Source organism: Haliotis cracherodii, unplaced genomic scaffold, assembly GCF_022045235.1.
Source record: "Haliotis cracherodii isolate W230 unplaced genomic scaffold, xgHalCrac1.p SCAF_3, whole genome shotgun sequence".
In the NCBI taxonomy this organism is placed as follows: domain Eukaryota; kingdom Metazoa; phylum Mollusca; class Gastropoda; order Lepetellida; family Haliotidae; genus Haliotis; species Haliotis cracherodii.
Genome location: NW_027266286.1, coordinates 59,720,064 through 59,741,740, shown reverse-complemented (window position 1 = coordinate 59,741,740; position 21,677 = coordinate 59,720,064). Strand labels below are relative to the sequence as shown.

The 21,677-nt window shown below is 44.1% G+C and overlaps 1 protein-coding gene across 1 annotated transcript in view; it reads right to left on the bottom strand.

The window, feature by feature from the left end:
* Positions 1–3,644: 3,644 nt before the first annotated feature.
* The window catches only part of LOC139473955 (monocarboxylate transporter 13-like), a 29,818-nt gene continuing 11,785 nt past the window's right edge, over positions 3,645–21,677 (bottom strand). Inside the window, exons 2-5 of the mRNA XM_071256801.1 lie at positions 12,488–12,821; positions 11,150–11,420; positions 9,229–9,610; positions 3,645–5,434 (exon numbers count right to left, since the gene is read on the bottom strand). Coding sequence (XP_071112902.1) covers positions 4,770–5,434; positions 9,229–9,610; positions 11,150–11,420; positions 12,488–12,821 — 1,652 coding nt within the window. The 3' untranslated portion in view covers positions 3,645–4,769. The remainder of the gene's footprint in view (positions 5,435–9,228; positions 9,611–11,149; positions 11,421–12,487; positions 12,822–21,677) is intronic.

Sequence of the window (21,677 nt, the reverse complement as noted above, 5' to 3'; positions counted from 1 at the left end):
AGCCAATGTATACAACGAATATAGACGAATGGAGAGCTCAAAATATGAGAAAATGCTACACAGTGTAAGATCTGAAATTTGCTTTGTTTACATTTCAAACAAGTGCAGTTTTCCGACCTCAACGTTTGTTTTCAAACCTAATTTATTTTGCTTGATTCCATCTAGACTCTTTGTATTTGTAAGACCATTTGTCATTTGATTCTAAAATGTATGAGAAATTCAAGGATTATGTATTGCATCTGAGTTTGAAATAAACGTGATGTTACAGGCGTCTCATTACCGGCATAGACGTGAAACGGGATTTTGTAAACACTGTCCAATATGGCGGAAAGTTCACTGCGGCGTTCGTATTTGCGTATTTTCCAAAACGTTCTAAACGATTCTAGGGTTATCGGCGACGTTTTGGAATGATCATTGGTGATTTGATAAAAGACAGATACCCGTGATCACTAATATGCTATTTTTTAATTTCATTTTTGCAAGTAAATATCCGAAATTTAGTTTTCAAAATATGCTGTAAATAACGCCGTGGATGGTGATTTAGTAATGTGTAAAAAATGGCGACATTTACGATATACCTTCTTTTCAGAGTTCATTTTCAGTACTTTTGCTTTGCCTAAAATGACATTTGATGATATTATATAACAGGGAATTTCCCACAGAATTCAAAACTGTGAAATGTATTTGTTTGCGTGAAGTGAGGGTTGAAGAGGGTTGAAGAGGAGGGACATATATGTCTGGCATCCAGGGGGAAGTGGATCGAAATGTACACCCGAAAAAAAAAACAGGATCGAAAATGCACCAGTCACAAGACAGCACCCGAGTTGTGCTTTCTCTCTCTCATTGAAAATGCATTTTACTACGGAAAAGAAACACAAGGCTCGAGTCGGTTTGGAAACCTGGGCTCAGACCAGGCACCGAAACGGACCAATCGGCGTGCAGAGATATGGACCAATCAAAATCGGTGTGGGGCATTTCGATCCAATCCTCTCCTATTAAAGGAGCGAAGCCACTAACACCGGTACAGTCCTAACACTCATTTAGATCAACTATGTCGTCTCGATACAGCTGTCTGAAGTGCCAGACCAACAGTCACAGTTACCTGTACAGTCCTGAAGTGACCGAGTGCCTCACTCAAGGTCACCGCATCTCTGTCTGTACGAAGACAAGCAGTCAAGGTCACCGCATGTCTGTCTGTACAAAGACGAAGACAAGCAGTCAATGTCACCGCAGCTATGTCTGTACTAAGACTAAGACAAGTAGTCAAGGTCACCGCATCTCTGGCCTTACTAAGACGAAGACAAGCAGTCAAGGTCACCGCAGCTATGTCTGTACGAAAACGAAGACAAGCAGTCAAGGTCACCGCATCTCTGTCTGTACGAAGACGAAGACAAGCAGTCAAGGTCACGGCAGCTATGTCTGTACGAAGACGAAGACAAGCTCGCAAGGTCACCGCAGCTATGTCTGTACGAAGACGAAGGCAAGCAGTCAAGGTCACGGCAGCTATGTCTGTACGAAGAAGAAGACATGCAGTCAAGGTCACGGCAGCTATGCCTGTACGAAGACAAAAACAAGCTCGCAAGGTCACGGCAGCTATGTCTGTACGAAAACGAAGACAAACAGTCATTTCGCTGCAGATTGCCCCCAGAAGACCCCAGAAGCGCCGTCAATGATGGCACAAGTGCGCCATCTCAAAGAAGACATGCATAACGATGTCCGTGGCCCACAAGAAGACGTCATACCACGCCTAAACAAAAGAAAACATGACAGAAACCCCTCAAGAAAGCCCCCTTCAAAGCGCCGGCGGCGTCATCAGTCCGAGGAGGAGGAGGAGGAAGAAGATATGTACATATCTGAGCAAAGTGACTAGCTCATGGCATGCTGCTAAACTTTGTTTTCCAGTTTCCAGTTTCCTACAGTTTCCAGTTTTCAACAGTTTCCAGTTTCCAGTTTCCAACAGTTTCCAGTTTCCAGTTTGTTTCCAACGGCCCTTTTCAGGGCCACCCAACTCTCCCGAAAGAAAACTTTAAACATGCTGACCAAAAAAAACAAACCCCAAAAGAACCCCACCCTCCGCGCCATCTTGGATGTTCACGACTTTCAGAACCGGAAGTGTCGCCATCTTTGATACGCACGTCTCATGGAACCGGAGGTGCCGCCATCTTGGATGCGCACGCATTACCCAACATGCCCTCTTCGCGCATGCGCAGAATCACTTCCGGATACTAGGGTAACGCCCTACTCGGATTATATTAAGAGTAGTAGAACACCGCTGGCTTTTGCTGTATTTTTGTCCAAATCGAAATCAGAATTCTCATAACGTTTCAACAAAACCTTTTCTTATACCACTAAAATAAAGGTAAGGACCATTCTTAGCTTTCATGTTACTATGGAATGCCAGATTAACTACAGCAATATGAAATATTCGGATGGCTCTTAACGTTTTTAGTGGTATGCTATGTTTTGAAAGAATAACGAAAAGGTCTTTCCCCGAGTTGCTATACAAATACTACCTTTTATGCTGCTGATCTCGGTGTACTACAACTGAGTAAGTGAATATGGTTTTACGCCGCTTTTAGCAATATTCAAGCAATGCGAAGGCGGGGAGACCCGACGGCTTCACACATTGTAGCGATGTTAGGAATTGAACCCAGTCCTTGGTGTGATGAGTGAGCGCTTTAACTACTGAGCTGCTAGATCGTCCTTACTACAACTACTACTACTACTACTACTACTACTACTACTTACAAGCAACATTGTAGTATCGATCAAAGAGACCAATCCCATCTGAGCCCCCGATGTCTGTATTGGGCATTTTTATTCACTTAACAACATAACAGGCGTGCATAACGCAAAGCTACAGTACAGGAAAAACTTACTGCAGATCCGATACACAAAGTTATAGTAATTATTGAAATAATTCATCAACAATGATGAACAGCTACCTCATTCATTGTTAAAAACTTATCATTCATTGCAAATTTATTTTGCAGATATATCCCTACTGAAGGCAGTCTATTGTTCAGATGACGTCATGTAATCAACTTGTGACGTCATGAACAATGGAAGACGTTATATCGTATTTGTCACCACAAGTAAGCACTGTGACATGTTATGGTCAACTGACCAATCAGCCCTGATGTTTGCTAAAATGCAAATATAGGAAAGTTATCACACACGATCATTCTTCCCTTTTGTAAAATAAAGTCGTTCTAATCCTCAAGAAAATCAACCCGTGAAGTTCCGGGGTAGAATAGGTCTTCAGCAACCCATGCTTGCCGTAAAAGGCGACTATGCGTGTCGTAAGAGGCGACTGATGGGATCGGGTGGTCAGGCTCTCTGACTTGGTTGAAGCATGTCATCGATCCCAATTGCGTGGATCGATGGTCATGATATCAATCACTGGATTGTCTGGTCCAGACTCGATTATTTACAGACCACCGTCGTATAGTTGGAATATTGCTGAGTGCGGCGTAAACAACAAACCAACCAGCTTCACGCCAGTCATGAAGGAAAACAATGAAGGAGATCAATCACAATTAGCACTTGGCTACGGCACCACATCGTGATGCATTCTCCACACAATACAGAATGACTAAAATGTAAGAATGACAAAACCCCTCTCAAAACGTTTCTTCCAAATGTTTATTTTTTTGACAAAATCATTGACGACACAGTGATGAGATTGAGTACATGTTAATCCACACAAGCTGTTGCGGAGCAGGTGCCGACAACAGGACGACAGCAGTAGACAGGGAGATAACTCCACGAGTGACATTCAGTGAATATACCATCTGTATGTGTTATGTAGTATCATTCAGTTAGCTCACTCCAATAACATAAAGTATGCATTGATCGCATTCTGGTGTGTGTGTGTGTGTGTGTGTGCCGGAAAATCACACACATCGGAAAATGTGTTTTTGTGCGTTCGCGTTTACAGAAGCACGGACAAGTGGGAGACCATGGGGACCTTTTGTGGGGAATGGGAGGATTCAAGGAAGTGTATCAAGAATTATTTTGGAAAAACATGTTTTTTCATCATAACAAAAATATAACAGAAAATTTTGTTTGTGTATTTGCAGAAAATGTTCTGCTCGTGGGGGGTGGGTTCGGGGGCTTGACGTCACTTTTGACACTTTGACAGCTCGGCCGAAGCACATCCTTGGACTATTTCCACATAGTTCATACTGTGATGTGTGTCCTAAATTGTCAAACATTGCATGTTCCTTACTCTTTAAGCGAAGCACTAAAAGTTCATCTTTGAAATAGCTTAACTGTTTTTATTTGTAATATAACGTTTGACTGTTATCTTGTTCCTCGTTTGATTGCAACAAAATTGAGTGAGATAAGTGGTCAATTGTCACAATCGATGCCCGGCACACGACCCTGACATGGTACAATGCAATTTCAGGCTGGACATGAAACTCTGCTTACGAAACAGCCAAGTTCATAAAGGTCACCGCTTCAGACAGTGTTGAACTGAAATAGAAGAGCACATGCAACCACAGGATGCCAGAAATATCTCACAAACATGTGACAGAATCATACAGTTTCTATAGGCGGTACGATATTGAATGATAGAAACACAACACCTTGCTTCAACAACTTGTTCAAATGAACATGTACTCTGATGTGCCCTCGTAACAGAAACGCCGGCAAAGCCCTCACTATAACGAGGACTAATGATGAATGATTGTGATGTAACAGACACGGTGCAGATGCTTCAGTGACATCACAGAATGACGTCACCGAATGATGTCACAATGACGTCACACTTGTGCTTCACAAAGATTTATGTACAGGTCACTATCATACGAAACAGTTGCAGTGGATTCTTTCTCCTGACTCGGCGGATCAAACAGGTCCACCCTGACATCGTTCTTCTTACTCTTCTTGCTATCGTTCGTTTTCACAGAATTACTATCTTTGCTGCTCGATCTGTCCGTGTTGTTAGAAAACGTACTGTCTGACGGACCATCTGTTGTGGATTCTGAGAATTCGTTTTTATTTGAAACATACTCTGGCACTTTGCCGCTGTTGGGCGCCATGTCGCACCCTCTGGAGTTGCTTTCCTCCGCAATTTTGGACAACACAATTTGTTTGGGCTTTTCACGTTCTTTGTGCTGAAGATAACACTGCATTTGAATTTTACCTCCCTCCTTCCCGTTTTGTTTCATTTTGGAATGTGTCACCGTGCACTGAGCATTGTTAAGAGGTTTGGAGATGACGCCCTCCGACACCTCGAGGTCAAGGAGAGCTGCGGCCTCGGCCACGTTCGCACAGCACGTGCTGTTTTGTTTCTGAATTATCACCTGGTTGGAGGGATGGCGCTCGAACACTGGCATGGCATAAAACAGAACGCCTCCAAGAATCAAGTTGACTCCTGAAAATATGTACCCCGCAGCGTCCGTTCGGAAGTTACTTGTTAGATAAGCTGGAACAGAGTAGAAGAACATTACACATGACTTAAAAAATGAGTTTGAATTATTATCTCCACCCTCAGTGAAATGTTTGTTTGTTGTTTAACGCTGCACTGAGCAATATCCCGGCTATATGACGGCGGTATGTACGTAATCGAGTCTGGACCAGACAATCCAGGGATTGATATTATGAGCATCGATCCAATTGGGATCGATGACATGCATCAACTAAGTCAGCGAGCCTGGCCACCCGATACCGTTAGTCGACTCTAACGACAAGCAAGTCGCCTTAAACAACAAATAAACAAAAACAAAACAAACATTGTCGACAAGCATGGGTGCTGAAGACCTATTTTGATCTGGATCTCCACGGGTCCTTAGTGAAATGACTTGACAGGAATTGTGAAAGAAGTGATGAGAAAATAAATATATTTCAAACGATTCCGTACCATTTGATTGGCTAACCAAGGCTTTTTTTGCTTTTATGTTTCCACAAATCGAAAAGAAATTAGGCACGGCCACTAATGGACTACTGCTTCTTGATTGCCTGACAACAGAATGGGTGGGGCTAGATTGCATTATTGCGCTGAACGATGGTACTCTTTTCGTATCGTTGTCAACAGTTTTATTTGTGTTGATTAAATAAGCTGTCTGTGAGGTTATTATTGTTAACTATTTTTTTATAATGCGGATTTACAACACCGGTTGTACGTTAATACCTTCATCAAAAAGTTTGTCATATTACATAAACACATGAATGCTTGTTGTTCGCAGAGGAAATGCACTACTTGCAATAACGATGTATGTACATGGATTTTGTATGACGTTATTACAAATATGAGCTAGAATCCAAGGGAGGTAAATCTGACATGTGCGTCACTACAGCATTACGGGCACTGATTAATTACCACTGATTAAACCACACGCCCGTACGCACGCACGCATGCACACGCATCCATGCAGGCACTATATTGATGTTCAGTGGAGACATTATACAACATGGAAATAACCTTCACCTTACATAAAAGCCCTGCCCTTGTGAGATTTCCTCACCTTATCTTATATCTGCTGCTGACAAGCAATTAGAAGAAAAACCTCCCAGGAAACAGAAACGACTTCAATGATACGGCAACATGTGTACCGCGGGCCGCCGCTACCGATCAGTGTTGTGTAACTCTCAAATGTAGAGCAGACGACACGAGGTTGAAGGACACGTGTCTGGTGACGTGGGTGCGCCCAGATCGTGTATAACAAACGGCATGCACATCGGTGAAAATACGACTGATCACCCATACGGGACATGCATCATCCATGGATGCCAACTTATATAACCATGAACTTTGATGTTCATTTTTTTTCAGTCCTGCCGCGATGGTTGGGAGTGCCATAGTGTCACGTGCTTACCATTGGGAATGCAATAGTATCACGTGCTTACCAACATATTCCCTTTCGACACTCATTTAACCTTCAACAATAATAACCCAGATGCTGTCGTCTTAAACTTTCACCCGTGTGTTCTATCTACCATTGTCCGAGCTACAAAAATCGAGGTCGCATGTGCTCTTGGACAGGAGTGTGGACCACAGCAAGCGATATATTCTAAATTCACGTCTTCGGGTACTGCCAACAGGCTAAGCAACGGCTGACAGGCGAACTCGTGTGTATTTCCCAATGCAGATAAACTCGATTGTAGTCTACATAATATATTTTGAATGGTAATAATTTTACCGACAGATCCACCCACATGCAATTCGCACACTTGCTGGCAGATTTATAGGCTAGAAAACGTTAGGTTAACACACTTTGATGTTCTATGAAAAAGACTCCTATAATGGAAAGAAAAACGATCGCATATTCAGTTATTGGCCCTACCACAGCCACGTTGTGCGGTGTGTGTGGCGCGCCGAATTGTGGTCTCCATCTTTGTGTAACATTGTTTTGAATTAAACGGCAAGGTAACGAGTAAAGGCGTCAACCCTATGGGATTCAAACCCGAGTCTCCGGCGGACTGATGTTTGTCCCACTAGACTAAACCTTTCTTCCTTTCATCGTTTATGACTAGAGGGGAGGTTTGTGTCCATGCGGGTGGTAACGGAAGGCTAGTGTTTGTTTGTTTGTTTCTGTTTAACGGAGCACACAAAAATATTCCAGCTTTATGACGGCGGTCTGTAAATAATCTAGTCTGGACAAGACAATCCAGAGATTGACATCATAAGCATCGATCGACGCTATTGGTATACGATGATATCCATCAACCAAATCTGGCCTCCCTATGTGTGGTTAGTACGGCGGGCTAGTGGGGTTGGCTGGTGTCCCTGTGGTCGGGTGGATGTCAGTGTGTACGGAGGGCTAGTGGGGTTGGCTGGTGTCCCTGTGGTCGGGTGGACGTCAGTGTGTACGGAGGGCTAGTGGGGTTGGCTGGTGTCCCTGGGTCGGATGGCCGTCAGTGTGTACGGAGGGCTAGTGGGGTTGGCCGGTGTCCCTGTGGTCGGGTGGTCGTCAGTGTGTACGGAGGGCTAGTGGAGTTGGCTGGTGTCCCTGTGGTCGGGTGGACGACAGTGTGTACGGAGGGCTGGTGGGGTTGGCTGGTGTCTCTGTGGTCGGGTGGACGTCAGTGTGTACGGAGGGCTAGTGGGGTTGGCCGGTGTCCCTGTGGTCGGATGGATGTCAGTGTGTACGGAGGGCTAGTGGGGTTGGCTGGTGTCCCTGTGGTCGGATGGGCGTCAGTGTGTACGGAGGGCTAGTGGGGTTGGCCGGTGTCCCTGTGGTCGGATGGATGTCAGTGTGTACGGAGGGCTAGTGGGGTTGGCTGGTGTCCCTGTGGTCGGGTGGACGTCAGTGTGTACGGAGGGCTAGTGGGGTTGGCCGGTGTCCCTGTGGTCGGATGGATGTCAGTGTGTACGGAGGGCTAGTGGGGTTGGCTGGTGTCCCTGTGGTCGGATGGGCGTCAGTGTGTACGGAGGGCTAGTGGGGTTGGCTGGTGTCCCTGTGGTTGGGTGGACGTCAGTGTGTACGGAGGGCTAGTGGGGTTGGCTGGTGTCCCTGTGGTCGGGTGGACGTCAATGTGTACGGAGGGCTAGTGGGGTTGGCTGGTGTCCCTGTGGTCGGGTGGATGTCAGTGTGTACGGAGGGCTAGTGGGGTTTACTGGTGTCCCTGTGGACGGGTGGACTTCAGTGTGTACGAAGGGCTTGTGGTGTTGGCTGGTGTCTCTGTGGTCGGGTGGACGTCAGTGTGTACGGAGGGCTAGTGGAGTTGGCCGGTGTCCCTGTGGTCGGGTGGACGACAGTGTGTACGGAGGGCTAGTGGGGTTGGCTGGTGTCTCTGTGGTCGGGTGGACGTCAGTGTGTACGGAGGGCTAGTGGGGTTGGCAGGTGTCCCTGTGGTCGGGTGGACGACAGTGTGTACGGAGGGCTAGTGGGGTTGGCTGGTGTCTCTGTGGTCTGGTGGACGTCAGTGTGTACGTATGGCGAGTGGGGTTGGCCGATGTCACTCAACTAATTCTAGCTATATGGCGGCGGCCTGTAAATAATCTAGTCTGGACAGGACAATACAGTGATTGATTTTATGAGCATTAATCCACGTAATTGGGATACAATGACATGCATCAACCAAGTCACTGAGCTTGACCACCCGATCGCGTTAGTCGCCTCTTACAACAGGCATGTATTAGGGGCGGGGGTGGTTGGGGAAAGGTTGGAGTAGAGTCAATGTTGTTATTAGCAATACGGGCTTTGACAAAGTGACTCCAGTTAAAAAGATGACAAAATATAAGGTATTTGAATAGATGAATCAACCTCCATCACTTACATGCCACTGGCGCTCCAAAAAGGAAAGGAAAGCACTGAACAGCAGATAGAAAACTCCAAGCTCGTTCCATCAGTTTGGCCTTAACAAGTTCATATGCGTACATCTTAAAACTGTAATAATAGGCTCCACAACATATGCCGTATGCCCATGCGAACAGCGCATGCGCGTTATGGTCTTCCGCCATGATGAGAAGCAGCGAGAAGACACCACAAAAGATGGCGGCGGTTTGACACAAGTGACGCCGTGAGATGGAACACTCTATACTGTTCCGGATGAGAATATAGCCAAGAGCACAACAACCGACAGCATAGCCGATGCCGAGGTATACGTTCAGTAGTAGCAGCTGCTTATCGGGGACGCCATGTTCGGACGCTGTGTGGAGCTGTAAGTAGAAAGACACAGTGTTAGCCTTCCTGCATTCACAGTCCTATGTCGAGGATGATCACAAGAAAAGTCCTGATGCTCTCAGAGTAATACATACGTGTTCTGGAAACCAAAATCAAACATGAACATATCGGTATAGCGTATAGCTTCAAATAATAGGCCACCGCATTTCAGACTATTTGGCTCAAAGCAATCTTTTGCCACGACAACGTCAATGATAAAATATGGGAGTTAAATAGTGATAACGCCCTGTCTACTTTGTGCGCGTGGATCTGGGTGTTATCCCATGGGTCTGATGTCGAAGCATCATGGGTGAGACGTCGGTTCTTCCCCAAAAGGTCAAAGCTCACATGGGTATCGGCAACTGACAGTAGTCGGCAAGGTAGACCGGGTGTGGCATATCTGTTGTATAGCTACCCACTGAAAATTCAATATCACCCCAACAAGTGGATGTCAATACTATAATTTCGAATGGGGACTTTGTTTTCGCGAACACCTGGTATCATCACAATTTGATAGTGATTCTTAAAAACTTGCTCATGATATAGTCGGAATCGTAAAATCGACTCTGCTTTTTGCAGATATTTCTATTGAAGGTGTTGTCGCTTTTGTTTACAAATGCTCCATGTTTAACATCTTATCAGATTCTATGAGCATGTTTCCATGACTCATTGACAAATCCACAATGTAAGGTAGAGATTTATATCAACTGCAGGCGGACAGACTGGCAGCAATCACCATAATACGTATTGTTCACTTATCACATCATGTGGTATATCAAATTAAATATTGATACGTGCATATATGATTGAGTTTTAACACAAAGATAGTAAATATGATAAAAACTGATAACAATATTAACAAACTCTTAACATCTACCATTTCACTCACAAAAGAATAATTGACACGTGTATTCCACCTACCAGAACAATGAATGAGCCAGTGAATGACTTGGGTGTAAGACCCCTTTGAACAGTATTCCGCTTATGTTACAGAGTGCAAGCTTCATGTTGGAGGAATCCGGAAGTGATGCAGGTCTTAGACGTTTACCACTTTGGCGAAACTCACCAGCACGGGTGGTGCTGATAAACTCAGAAACGTAATAAGTGTGATCTGGGATTCGAACCCACAATCATAGGTTTCTGGCATGCCCAAGGGATGCAACTGTATTTCACCCACCATAACAATACATTTCACCTATATATCTACCAGAACAATAAATGGCACGTGTATTCTACCCACCAGAACAATAAATGGCACGTGTATTCTACCCACCAGAACAATAAATGGCACGTGTATTCTACCCACCAGAACAATAAATGGCACGTGTACTCTACCCACCAGAACAATAAATGGCACGTGTATTCTACCCACCAGAACAATAAATGGCACGTGTATTCTACCCACCAGAACAATAAATGGCACGTGTACTCTACCCACCAGAACAATAAATGGCACGTGTACTCTACCCACCAGAACAATAAATGGCACGTGTATTCACCCACCAGAACAATAAATGGCACGTGTATTCACCCACCAGAACAATAAATGGCACGTGTATTCCGACCCCGACAATGGAGGAGATGACCATGAGAGCCTGCAAGGACCGCATCTTCAGGGCGCTGAAGTCCAAGTATGGCGGCTTCTCTGCCTCCCTGTCCCTGCGATTCTTCTTCTGGCTCTTCAGGTGGAGGATGACCTTCCTCCGGGGATGGTATAGCGAGGCAGAGCGGTACATAGCACCGGCTATGATGGTAAGGATCAGCAGCCCGGCAACACACTGCAGTCCATGCATCCACTCCACGATGCTGGAGAAGAACACACAGTGCACGTCATATGCAAAGGGCTTCAACACTTCATTAAAACACCGGATTATTTGATAAAGACATGACAGTTTTGAGATATAGATAAATATATACACCATGATAACGACATATGAAAACATTAACAATTTGTTGTCACAGATGAAGCTTCAATTTTATGTTTCTTTAAAAGTTTTTGTTCAATTTGAATATAAACCAGAAATTTGGACCCAAATCAGACCTTCATGATGATACCATACAGTATGTCGTGGAGAATAGCGACGAGGCAATGTTCAAGTTTACATTGATGCTATACTGGGTTCGTCTTGACCGTATGAGTTCAGTTACGTTCCTATTCCCACAAGCCACATACCATGTACATACTCTACATGCGGGATAGGATTGACCTGAACTCCAATGACGTTTATAGCTATTGGTGAATTATTTGTATATATGTAATATTTCAAAGCGAAATTCTCGATGTGTTATCAAAACCTAAACACTGCAGTATTCCTAAATTTCCAAATTGTAGATGTCTCACGTATCTCAGAAAAGTCCACTTTGGCTCATGAAGCCAACCTATACTATCCAAAAGAATTTAAGGATCACCCGATTCTTCATATTACTAAAGTTAATCTGTCATGGCAAGCATAAAACCGAAAAGAACTCACTCACAATAAATGATGAATTTGTGGTTTGCCAAACATAATTGAATTCCATTTCTTATATCAGAGATATCATTATGAGAAAAATAATAATATATATATAGGTCATTATTGCTGTTGAATTCAAACATTTTCGGAAAAAAATAGTGGTTGAGTATTGTTTTACGCCGCTTTTAGCAATATTCCAGCAATATCACGGCGGAGGACAACAGAAATGGGCTTCACACGTACCCATGTGGGGAATCGAACCCGGGTTTCCGGTGAGACGAGCGAATACCTTAACCACTAGAATGACCAACCGCCCCTGAAGAAAATAGCTAATTTACCAATTTACCAATGAGATGACATTGTGTGTCCGTGTAGGACAATGGCATTAGCCTAGACTTCTATAAGAAGAGAACCATTTACCTCATGAGCTCCCTAAAGAGGACCGACATCAGGGCAGTTCCTACGCCAGTTCCTCCAACGAGAATCATTTCGGCCACTTCGCGCCTCTTCCGGAAGTACCTCCCCACCATGATATTGGCCGTTGCTATGGTGATGCCACTGCCTAGCGACATGACCACACAATGACTGATGAACAGTTGCTCTGGTTGGGTGGAGAAGGCCAGAAAGAGACAACCCAAGGCGCAGATGAGTCCTCCGATGACGGCATACAGACGGGGACTCTTTCTTCTGCATATGATGGTCACCACCGGGGATATGAACAAGGAGATCCCGATACCAAGACTTCCAAGCCATGCTGGAAAACAGAGACGGCATAACTATAACATACTTATTTCTAATCCGGCTGTCTTGAAGTAGTGTTGAACGTCATACTGCGTTTTCATTCATTACTCTAAAGTCACAGTGCATATGCATTAATCTAACGTCATGCAAGCATTCGTACTAACACTATAATGTCATACTGCATGGACGCATAAGTTTATCCAGTGTTATTTTGAATATTCGCATATATTCCCTTTCATGTTCGATGAGTGAATTGTGATTAACGCCGATTTGAATATTATCTTTCGGGTGACAGGCTCTGCAGGCCAAATTATTCCACATTGTACCACCTTTGTATATATAAAGAGTTATACTGATAATATGATATTGTCTCAATGTTGTTTTAGCCAAACGCTTACTACCCAAAGATCTAAACTCTCTAACTATCTGCCATTATGAAATACTGAAAGAGAAACGCTTCTCTAATCTCGTTTCCAAATTACTTTGTTTAGTTGTTTGTTGTTTAACGCCGCACTCAGCAATAGTCCAGCTATATGGCGGCGGTCTGTAAATAATCGAGTCTGGACCAGACAATCCAGTCATTGACATCATAAGCATCGCTCCCTGCATATGGGATACGATGGCATGCGTCAACGAGCCTGACCACTAGATCCCGTTAGTCGCCTCTTACGACAAGCCTTTTCCAATTTACTATTTACAGTACTCGATGAGAAATAAGGACTAAATGCCATAATTTATCATTCTTGTTATTATTAGTTTATGATACAGCACAAACGGAGGCATATCACGGAGGGGAACTTTTCACACAGTGTATCCTTGTAGAGAATCGAACCCAGGGTGACCTGCGTGATGAGTCAAAGTTTCACCCATTCGACCACCCACCGCCAGTAAGTATGGTTTGAAGTGTCAACGGGACAAATCCTTTGACGGTGAAACCTTTGGAGGAACTGTTGAAGGGTGATTCAGTCACGTGACAACATTTCTAGAGTAAAATAGCTTGAACAAATAGCCATTCCACCTTACAACGCGCGACTCATGAATGAGTGAGTTTGGTTTTACGCCGCTTTTAACAGTATTCCAGTTATATCAGGTCGTGTTAGCTTGATGTGGGAGGAATGCCCGAAGTGATGCAGGTCTCAGACGTTTACAACTTCGGTGAAACCCACGAGCACGGGTATGGTGCTGAAAAACCTAGAAACATAATCGGGGCGAACCTAGATTCGAACCCACAATCATAGGTTTCTGGCGTGCCCAAGGGACGCAACACTGCACAGCGAATTGCGGCGCCTTAGACGACTGGGCCACCCGTGCCCCACCGCCACTCATGAAGACGCCCGGGTTGAAATAGATCTTCAGCAACCCTTGCCTCTTGCAAGAGGCGACAATGCCTGTCGTAATAGGCGACAAACGGGATCGGGTGGTTAGGCTCGCTGACTTGGTTGATGCATGTCATCGTATCTCAGTTGCGTGGATCGATGCTCATGATGTCAATCACTCGATTATTTAGAGACCGCTGTCATATAACTGGAATATTGCTGAGTGTGGCGTTAAACAACAAATAGACAAAAACGTACAACGTACACCGTGTTCTTTTCCACCATCGTGGAGTGGATGGATGGACTGCGGGGCTGCAGATCCTCACCATCATAGCCGGTGCTATTATTTAGCGACCCCGTCACATAGCATGAATATTGCGGTGTTAAGCAAAAGTAAACACACTTAACATGTGGCTAAATGTTCTTGGTTCGGAAATCACCTACTGACGTAAGCCTGCAAATTACTTGTGTCGAAAACGCTGAGAAAACAAGATTTAAACCTGTGAAGAACATTTAAGTTGGAACGAATTTCGCACCTTAAGCTAAGCGACGGTGTCTACAGACATTATTTTATCTCTCCATTGCGAGAATGCATGTTACTGGTCATAAAGGAAAATATGTTTATTGTTACCTAGCAACATAAAACATAACGAAGTGTTGCCTAACTTAAACGATACAATGTTCAGACAAATGGCACCATTATGTATCATAGAATTTGTTGGAAAAGAGTGCAGTGAGACTCGCAGGTCACACAGGCTAAGGCGTGGTCTTCATGTATTCTTATCAGCGTGTTTGGGGCAGGCGGCCTAGTGGTTAAAGCGTTCGCTCGTCACGCAGAAGACCCGGGTTCGATTCCCGACATGGGTACAATGTGTGAAGCCCATTTCTGGTGTCCCCCGCCGTGATATTGCTGGAATATTGCCAAAAGCGGCGTAAAACCATACTCACTCACTCACTATCAGCGTGTTTGACGTAATTTACCACACTCTCTATCAAAATAGTCAGTGCCTAGGCGGTATTCATATTTGTAATATCTATGTTACAAGACAGGGAACAGAGGCCAAGGCAATTGGAAGTAAGAGAAGCCACTCTAATAAAACACTGTAACGTTACAGTAATTTCACTGGAAGGGTACAGTAATGTTTCGGGGTGTTCTTGTTTGAAGAAGGGTGTTAAGTCACGCCGTGGAATTGGTATCTTCCCGAGGCAAAGACGTTAACTGATTACAAAAGTCCAGAATTCCGGGTTTACATTTTGGCTTGACTACCGAGTGCATAGTCCAATCAAAATCGCGTAACGAACTAGAAATCCGGTTCGTAAACAAACAGGGACTTCAACATGCATATTTCGGTCGACAGGATTTGCAAAACATATGTAATACCAATTGGGCGTCGACAGATATTTTGCAAATCTTTTCATGTTTTTAATCCAGGTGTTCAAGTGATTTGATGCGCTTCGCGGGGTAACACCCGTCTTATTACAATATAGATCTTGATTATCGATCTGATAGTCCTGGCTGGTCGCCGCCAATTTGTTTGAAGCAATGCAAGTGATATGAGTGAACGAATCTGATTGGTCAATAGGAGGACATAGAAGGGACATAACTCATTATAGCCATTGGTGGCGTTACGATCGAGCTTGGTAATTCCAACCTAGTTCGTCAAGGGTGGAAACTGGACTTTTTAGTTAGTTTACGCCTATAAAATTGGAAGTTGTGGAATTGGTTGATAGGAATACTCTTCTCAAGTAGCGCACTTCATGAGTAAAGGCGCAAGGAAGCATTTTACAACCGTCTAGATTGGGACAATAGTTTCCTCACAATTAACGTATGCTGACGACATGGACTAGGTATGGCAAATCCTCTTGTAACAGTCAGAACAACATTGTATCCACTTCTTTCTGTTATATAAGTTGAGCCAAGACTTAATTCCTGCATATTAGACAAAATCTTCTGTATGATGCATTTGAATAGCAATAATCCCCGTGTGTCGTCGCCGTAATATTTCCGGAAACTAAATGAGTGAGTGTGGTTTTTACGCCGCTTTTAGCAATATTCCAGCAATAACACGGCGGGGGACACCAGTGTATTCATGTAGGAATCGAACCTGGGCCTTCGGCGTGACGAGCGAACGCTTTAACCACTAGGCTCCCCAAACGCCCCTATCCTTGCGACATAACTTGTAATATACACTGAGAGGGTGTAAGTTCGGGGTATTCACATCGATATTGAGTGACTCCTATTGTCACCCTTCAAACTCTATCTTGGCATTTGTTTTGACAAATCAATTTTTATTCCATTTCAGAAGGTGAACACTAAACTAATATAATCGATAGCGTCAGCGAAAGTCTCACAGTGTTATTGCCATGTGTGTGTCGTGATTGCTGAACCCCCTTTCAACGTGGCCGCAGTGCATGGAGGACCCGCGGTTGATTACATCACAGGACACCGACTGCCTCCATCTCTACTCCTGCAGCTAAGAATACACCATCACGGTACACAGACTGAGTTTTTCCTCGCATCTTGGCACAGCGTTTGTCTGTTGTACCAGAATAACATTGTCAGAGAAACGGGATACGACCTATTTCAGTTCACAAATACACATCACGACGTGGTTCCAGTTGCAACCGCATCAGCCCTATCCTCCGTTCACACATCACCCCCCTTCAGAACAACCCCCCTTACCCTCATTCCCATTCTCAGTTCAAACCACACTCCCCTTTCACCTGCCCCTGACCTATCGTGATCCCCATCTTCCCCCCCATTATAACCAACAAAATATACCCATTGAAGATCCGGGTTAGAATAGGTCTTCAGCAACCCATGCTTGCCGTCAAAGGCCACTATATTTGTCGTATGCGGAATCCGTTGGTCAGACTTGCTGACTTGGTTGATGCATGTCACCGAATGTCAAATATACACACTGAATGTCAAATAGACAGCTCGAATGTCAAACAGACACACTGAATGTCAAACACCTACCAACACCGAATGTCAAACACACACACACCGAATGTTAAACAGACACACCGAATGTCAAACGCACACACCTAATGTCAAACAGACACACTCAATGTCAAACAGACACACTGAATTTCAAACAGACATGCCGAATGTCAAACAAACACACTGAGTGTCAAACAGACACCGAATGTCAAGCACACCCACTGAATGTCAAACAGACACACCCAATGTCAAACATACACACTCAATGTCAAACAGACACACCCGATGTCAAACAGGCACACCCAATGTCAAGCACACACTCTGAATGTCAAACAGACACCGAATGTCAAGCACACATACTGAATGTCAAACAGACACTGAATGTCAAAAAGACATTATTTGTCGTATGCGGAATCCGTTGGTCAGACTTGCTGACTTGGTTGATGCATGTCACCGAATGTCAAATATACACACTGAATGTCAAATAGACAGCTCGAATGTCAAACAGACACACTGAATGTCAAACACCTACCAACACCGAATGTCAAACACACACACACCGAATGTTAAACAGACACACCGAATGTCAAACGCACACACCTAATGTCAAACAGACACACTCAATGTCAAGCACACCCACTGAATGTCAAACAGACACACCCAATGTCAAACATACACACTCAATGTCAAACAGACACACCCGATGTCAAACAGGCACACCCAATGTCAAGCACACACTCTGAATGTCAAACAGACACCGAATGTCAAGCACACATACTGAATGTCAAACAGACACTGAATGTCAAAAAGACACACCCAATGTCAAACATACACACTCAATGTCAAAAAGACACACCCGATGTCAAACAGGCACACCCAATGTCAAGCACACACTCTGAATGTCAAACAGACACCGAATGTCAAACAGACACTGAATGTCAAAAGACACACCCAATGTCAAACATACACACTCAATGTCAAACAGACACACCCGATGTCAAACAGGCACACCCAATGTCAAGCACACACTCTGAATGTCAGACAGACATCGAATGTCAAACAGACACACCGAATGTCAAACATACACACTTAATGTCAAACCGACACACCCGATGTCAAACAGGCACACCCAACGTCAAGCACACACACTGAATGTCAAACATACACTGAATGTCAAAGAGACACACCGAGTGTCAAACAGACACACTGAATGTCAAGCATTGTCCACGTTATACTTGTGTATGCATATACATAAGAGCCTCCAACTGCACCCCTGTGCAAGAGGGTAAGCGATTACCACAGATGGTCACTGTGAAGGCTGGAGACTGTTTTTATTGTCTTGTGATGTCAAATATATCAACACGGGTCCATGAAGTATAAACTCAATATCTCCTTTGGATGATATACTACTGTATGACAACGTTCCATGAAAGGTCTTGCTAAGCATTTATACTTAAATGTTCCACATTTATATTCAGATTAATAAGGGAATATTGTTAAAGAAAACGACATGTCACAAAATTTCCATGGGATACCATGTTCAAATTGAAACTGTGAAAAGGATCTCCCCCCCCCCCCCATCTCTCTTCCCCCCCCCCCCCCCCCCCCCCCCCAATCCCATTCTCGACTACAGGACTTGTTTTGTACATAGCGTACCTCCGCACGTCGTGCAATAACGCCATCAGGCAGCATAAGAGTTGACGTGGAAAACGCCATCCTCAGTCGATGCATATTTCGGTTTGTAAATTATCATTATCGAGAGGTATATGTTGTACAGTTGACATGCAAGAGATTGGACGCCATTTCAGGGAGCCCTGTAAACGTGGCGATGTCCAAAAAAACATAATTATCAAATGAAAACAGGATTCTAAGGTGACTTCCCCTGGTGATAATTAAACAAGCAAGAAAGTAGGCTACTGCAGAGAATCACGAGATCTCGCGAGATGAGATCCGACAGACAATCTGCACACAAATGATCCAATTTTCCGCTGTTGAACTGGGGGCCTGTATCAAATGTGTCTAAAAGTCACCCGTCGTTGTGAGTGGGCCACTGTAGCACTGCACGTGATTCACTGTATTATAGACACCAAGATGCTGTGTGCAAGAAAACCCTTATCAAAATCATCAATTCACGTGTATGTAAAATATATCACCTAGGGAAAGGGTTTATAAGGGTGATATCACGTAGTCTTAAGTTCATGAAGGTGAAATCGGACAGGTTAGGCGATATTATCCTGCCGTCCAAGGTACAGACAAGGGTATAAGAATGATATCATCAGGACTAGGGTACATAAGGACGATATAATCTGAACTATGGTACATACCGATGACATCACCTGGACTAGGGTACATAAGGATATCATCTGAACTATGGTACATAAGGATGATATCATCTAGACTCGGGTACATAAGGATGACATCTGGACTAGGGTACATAAGGATGATATAATCTGGACTTGGGTACATAAGGGTGATATCTGGACTAGGGTACATAATGATGATATCGTCTGGACTAGGGTACATACGGGTGCTATCATCTGAACTAGGGTACATAAAGAAGATATCACTGGACTTGGGTACATACTGGTGATATCATATGGACTAGGGTACATAAGGATGATATCATCTGGACTAGGTTGATAAGGATGATATCATCTGAACCAGGGTATATAAGGATGCTATTATCTGGACTGGGGTACATAAGGATGATATCTGGACTGGGATACATAATGATGATATCACCTGGACTAGGGTACATAAGGGTGATTTCATCTGAATTACGGTACATAAAGATGATATCACTGGAGTTGGGTAGACACTGGTGCTATCATCTGGACTAGGGTACATAAGGATGATATAATCTGGACTAGGGTACATAAGGATGATATCATCTGAACTAGGGTAAATAAGGATGGTGTCAATTGGACTTGGGTACATAAGGATGATATTGTCTAGACTCGGGTACACAAGGATGATACCATTTGAACTAGGGTACATCTGGACTTGGGTACATAAGGGTGATATCTGGACTAGGGTACATAAGGATTATATCATCCGAACTAGGGTACATAAGGATGATATCATCTGGACTTGGGCACATAATGATGATATCATCTGGACTAGGGTACATAAGGGTGATATCGTCTGAACTAGGGTATATAAAGAAGACCTCACTGGACTTGGGTACATATTGGTGATCTCATATGGACTGGGGTACATAAGGATGATATCATCTGGAGTAGGTTAATAAGGACGATATCATTTGAACTATGGTACATAAGGATGCTATCACTGGACTGGGGTACATAAGGATGATATCACCTGGACTTGGGTACATAATGATGATATCATCTGGACTAGGCTACATTAGGTTGTTGTCATGCGAGTTAGGGTACATATGGGTGATATCATCTGGACTAGGCTTCATTAGGTTGTTGTCATCCGAGTTAGAGTACATATGGGTGATATCATCTGGACTAGGCTACATTAGTTTGTTGTCATGCGAGTTAGGGTACATATAGGTGATATCATCTGGACTAGGCTTCATTAGGTTGTTGTCATCCGAGTTAGGGTACAAATGGGTGATATCATCTGGACTAGGCTACATTAGGTTGTTGTCATCCGGGTAGCCCAGCCGACCTTCATTTCTCCGTGATTAAAGTATGTTATGGTATGATGGATTGGAGGGTATGGTGTATGATATGGTACGGTAAGTTATGATGGCATGGTATGGTGTGATGGATGGTATGGTGTGGTATGAAGGATGGTATGTTATGGTGGATGGGGGGGTATGGTGTATGGTATGGTATGTTAGGTACGGTATGATGGATGGGAGGGTAATGTGTAAGGTACGGTAAGGTATGATGGTATGATATGGTATGGGATGGTGGTATGGTATGGTATTTCGTCAAAACGGCCAGTTGACATGGCCTTTAAACGTCATTGTCCCGTCAATACACCAACTCTGGTATCCTTGCATCCTTGATACTCGAACCATGTTATGACTCGTGAAGGTTCCCTTCAGTAGGTGGACTGTTTCGGATAAATACAAGTTCCACAACAGAACCTGATGCGCAGCGATTTCCCCACGGTGAGATGAAGCCTATTTGTCCTTTATGTGAGGAGCGGCTATGAACTACTATCGCTGGCAACACAGCGGCTGACTACATAGACGAGACACTATATTGTATCTACGCAGTATCTCAGATCGTTGAGAGAGAGCCTTGACTAGAATCGGGACGACATAGCTCCAGAAAATCAATACTGATATGTTGAACTCCCAGTACTAGTGCAACAATATCTCCCTATACCTCTCTCTGGGCGAGGTTCTCTCTCAGTATCACAGATGACAAGGGAACACATCGCTCGCACGCACGCACGCACGCACGCACGCACACTATAAGAATGAATGAATGTCGTTCGACGGCACAGTTGCCGACACCACAGCTTAATTACGGCGATTTGAGAAAATGCAAGTGAAAGTATGGATAGAACAAAAATGGGGATACTAGTAACGACAGTAGATGCTGGGTCAGGTTGGGGGTAACCTTTAAGATAACCATGGGGTAACTGGAATCCCCCTTTCCCCCGATACCCCAACAGCTTTGTC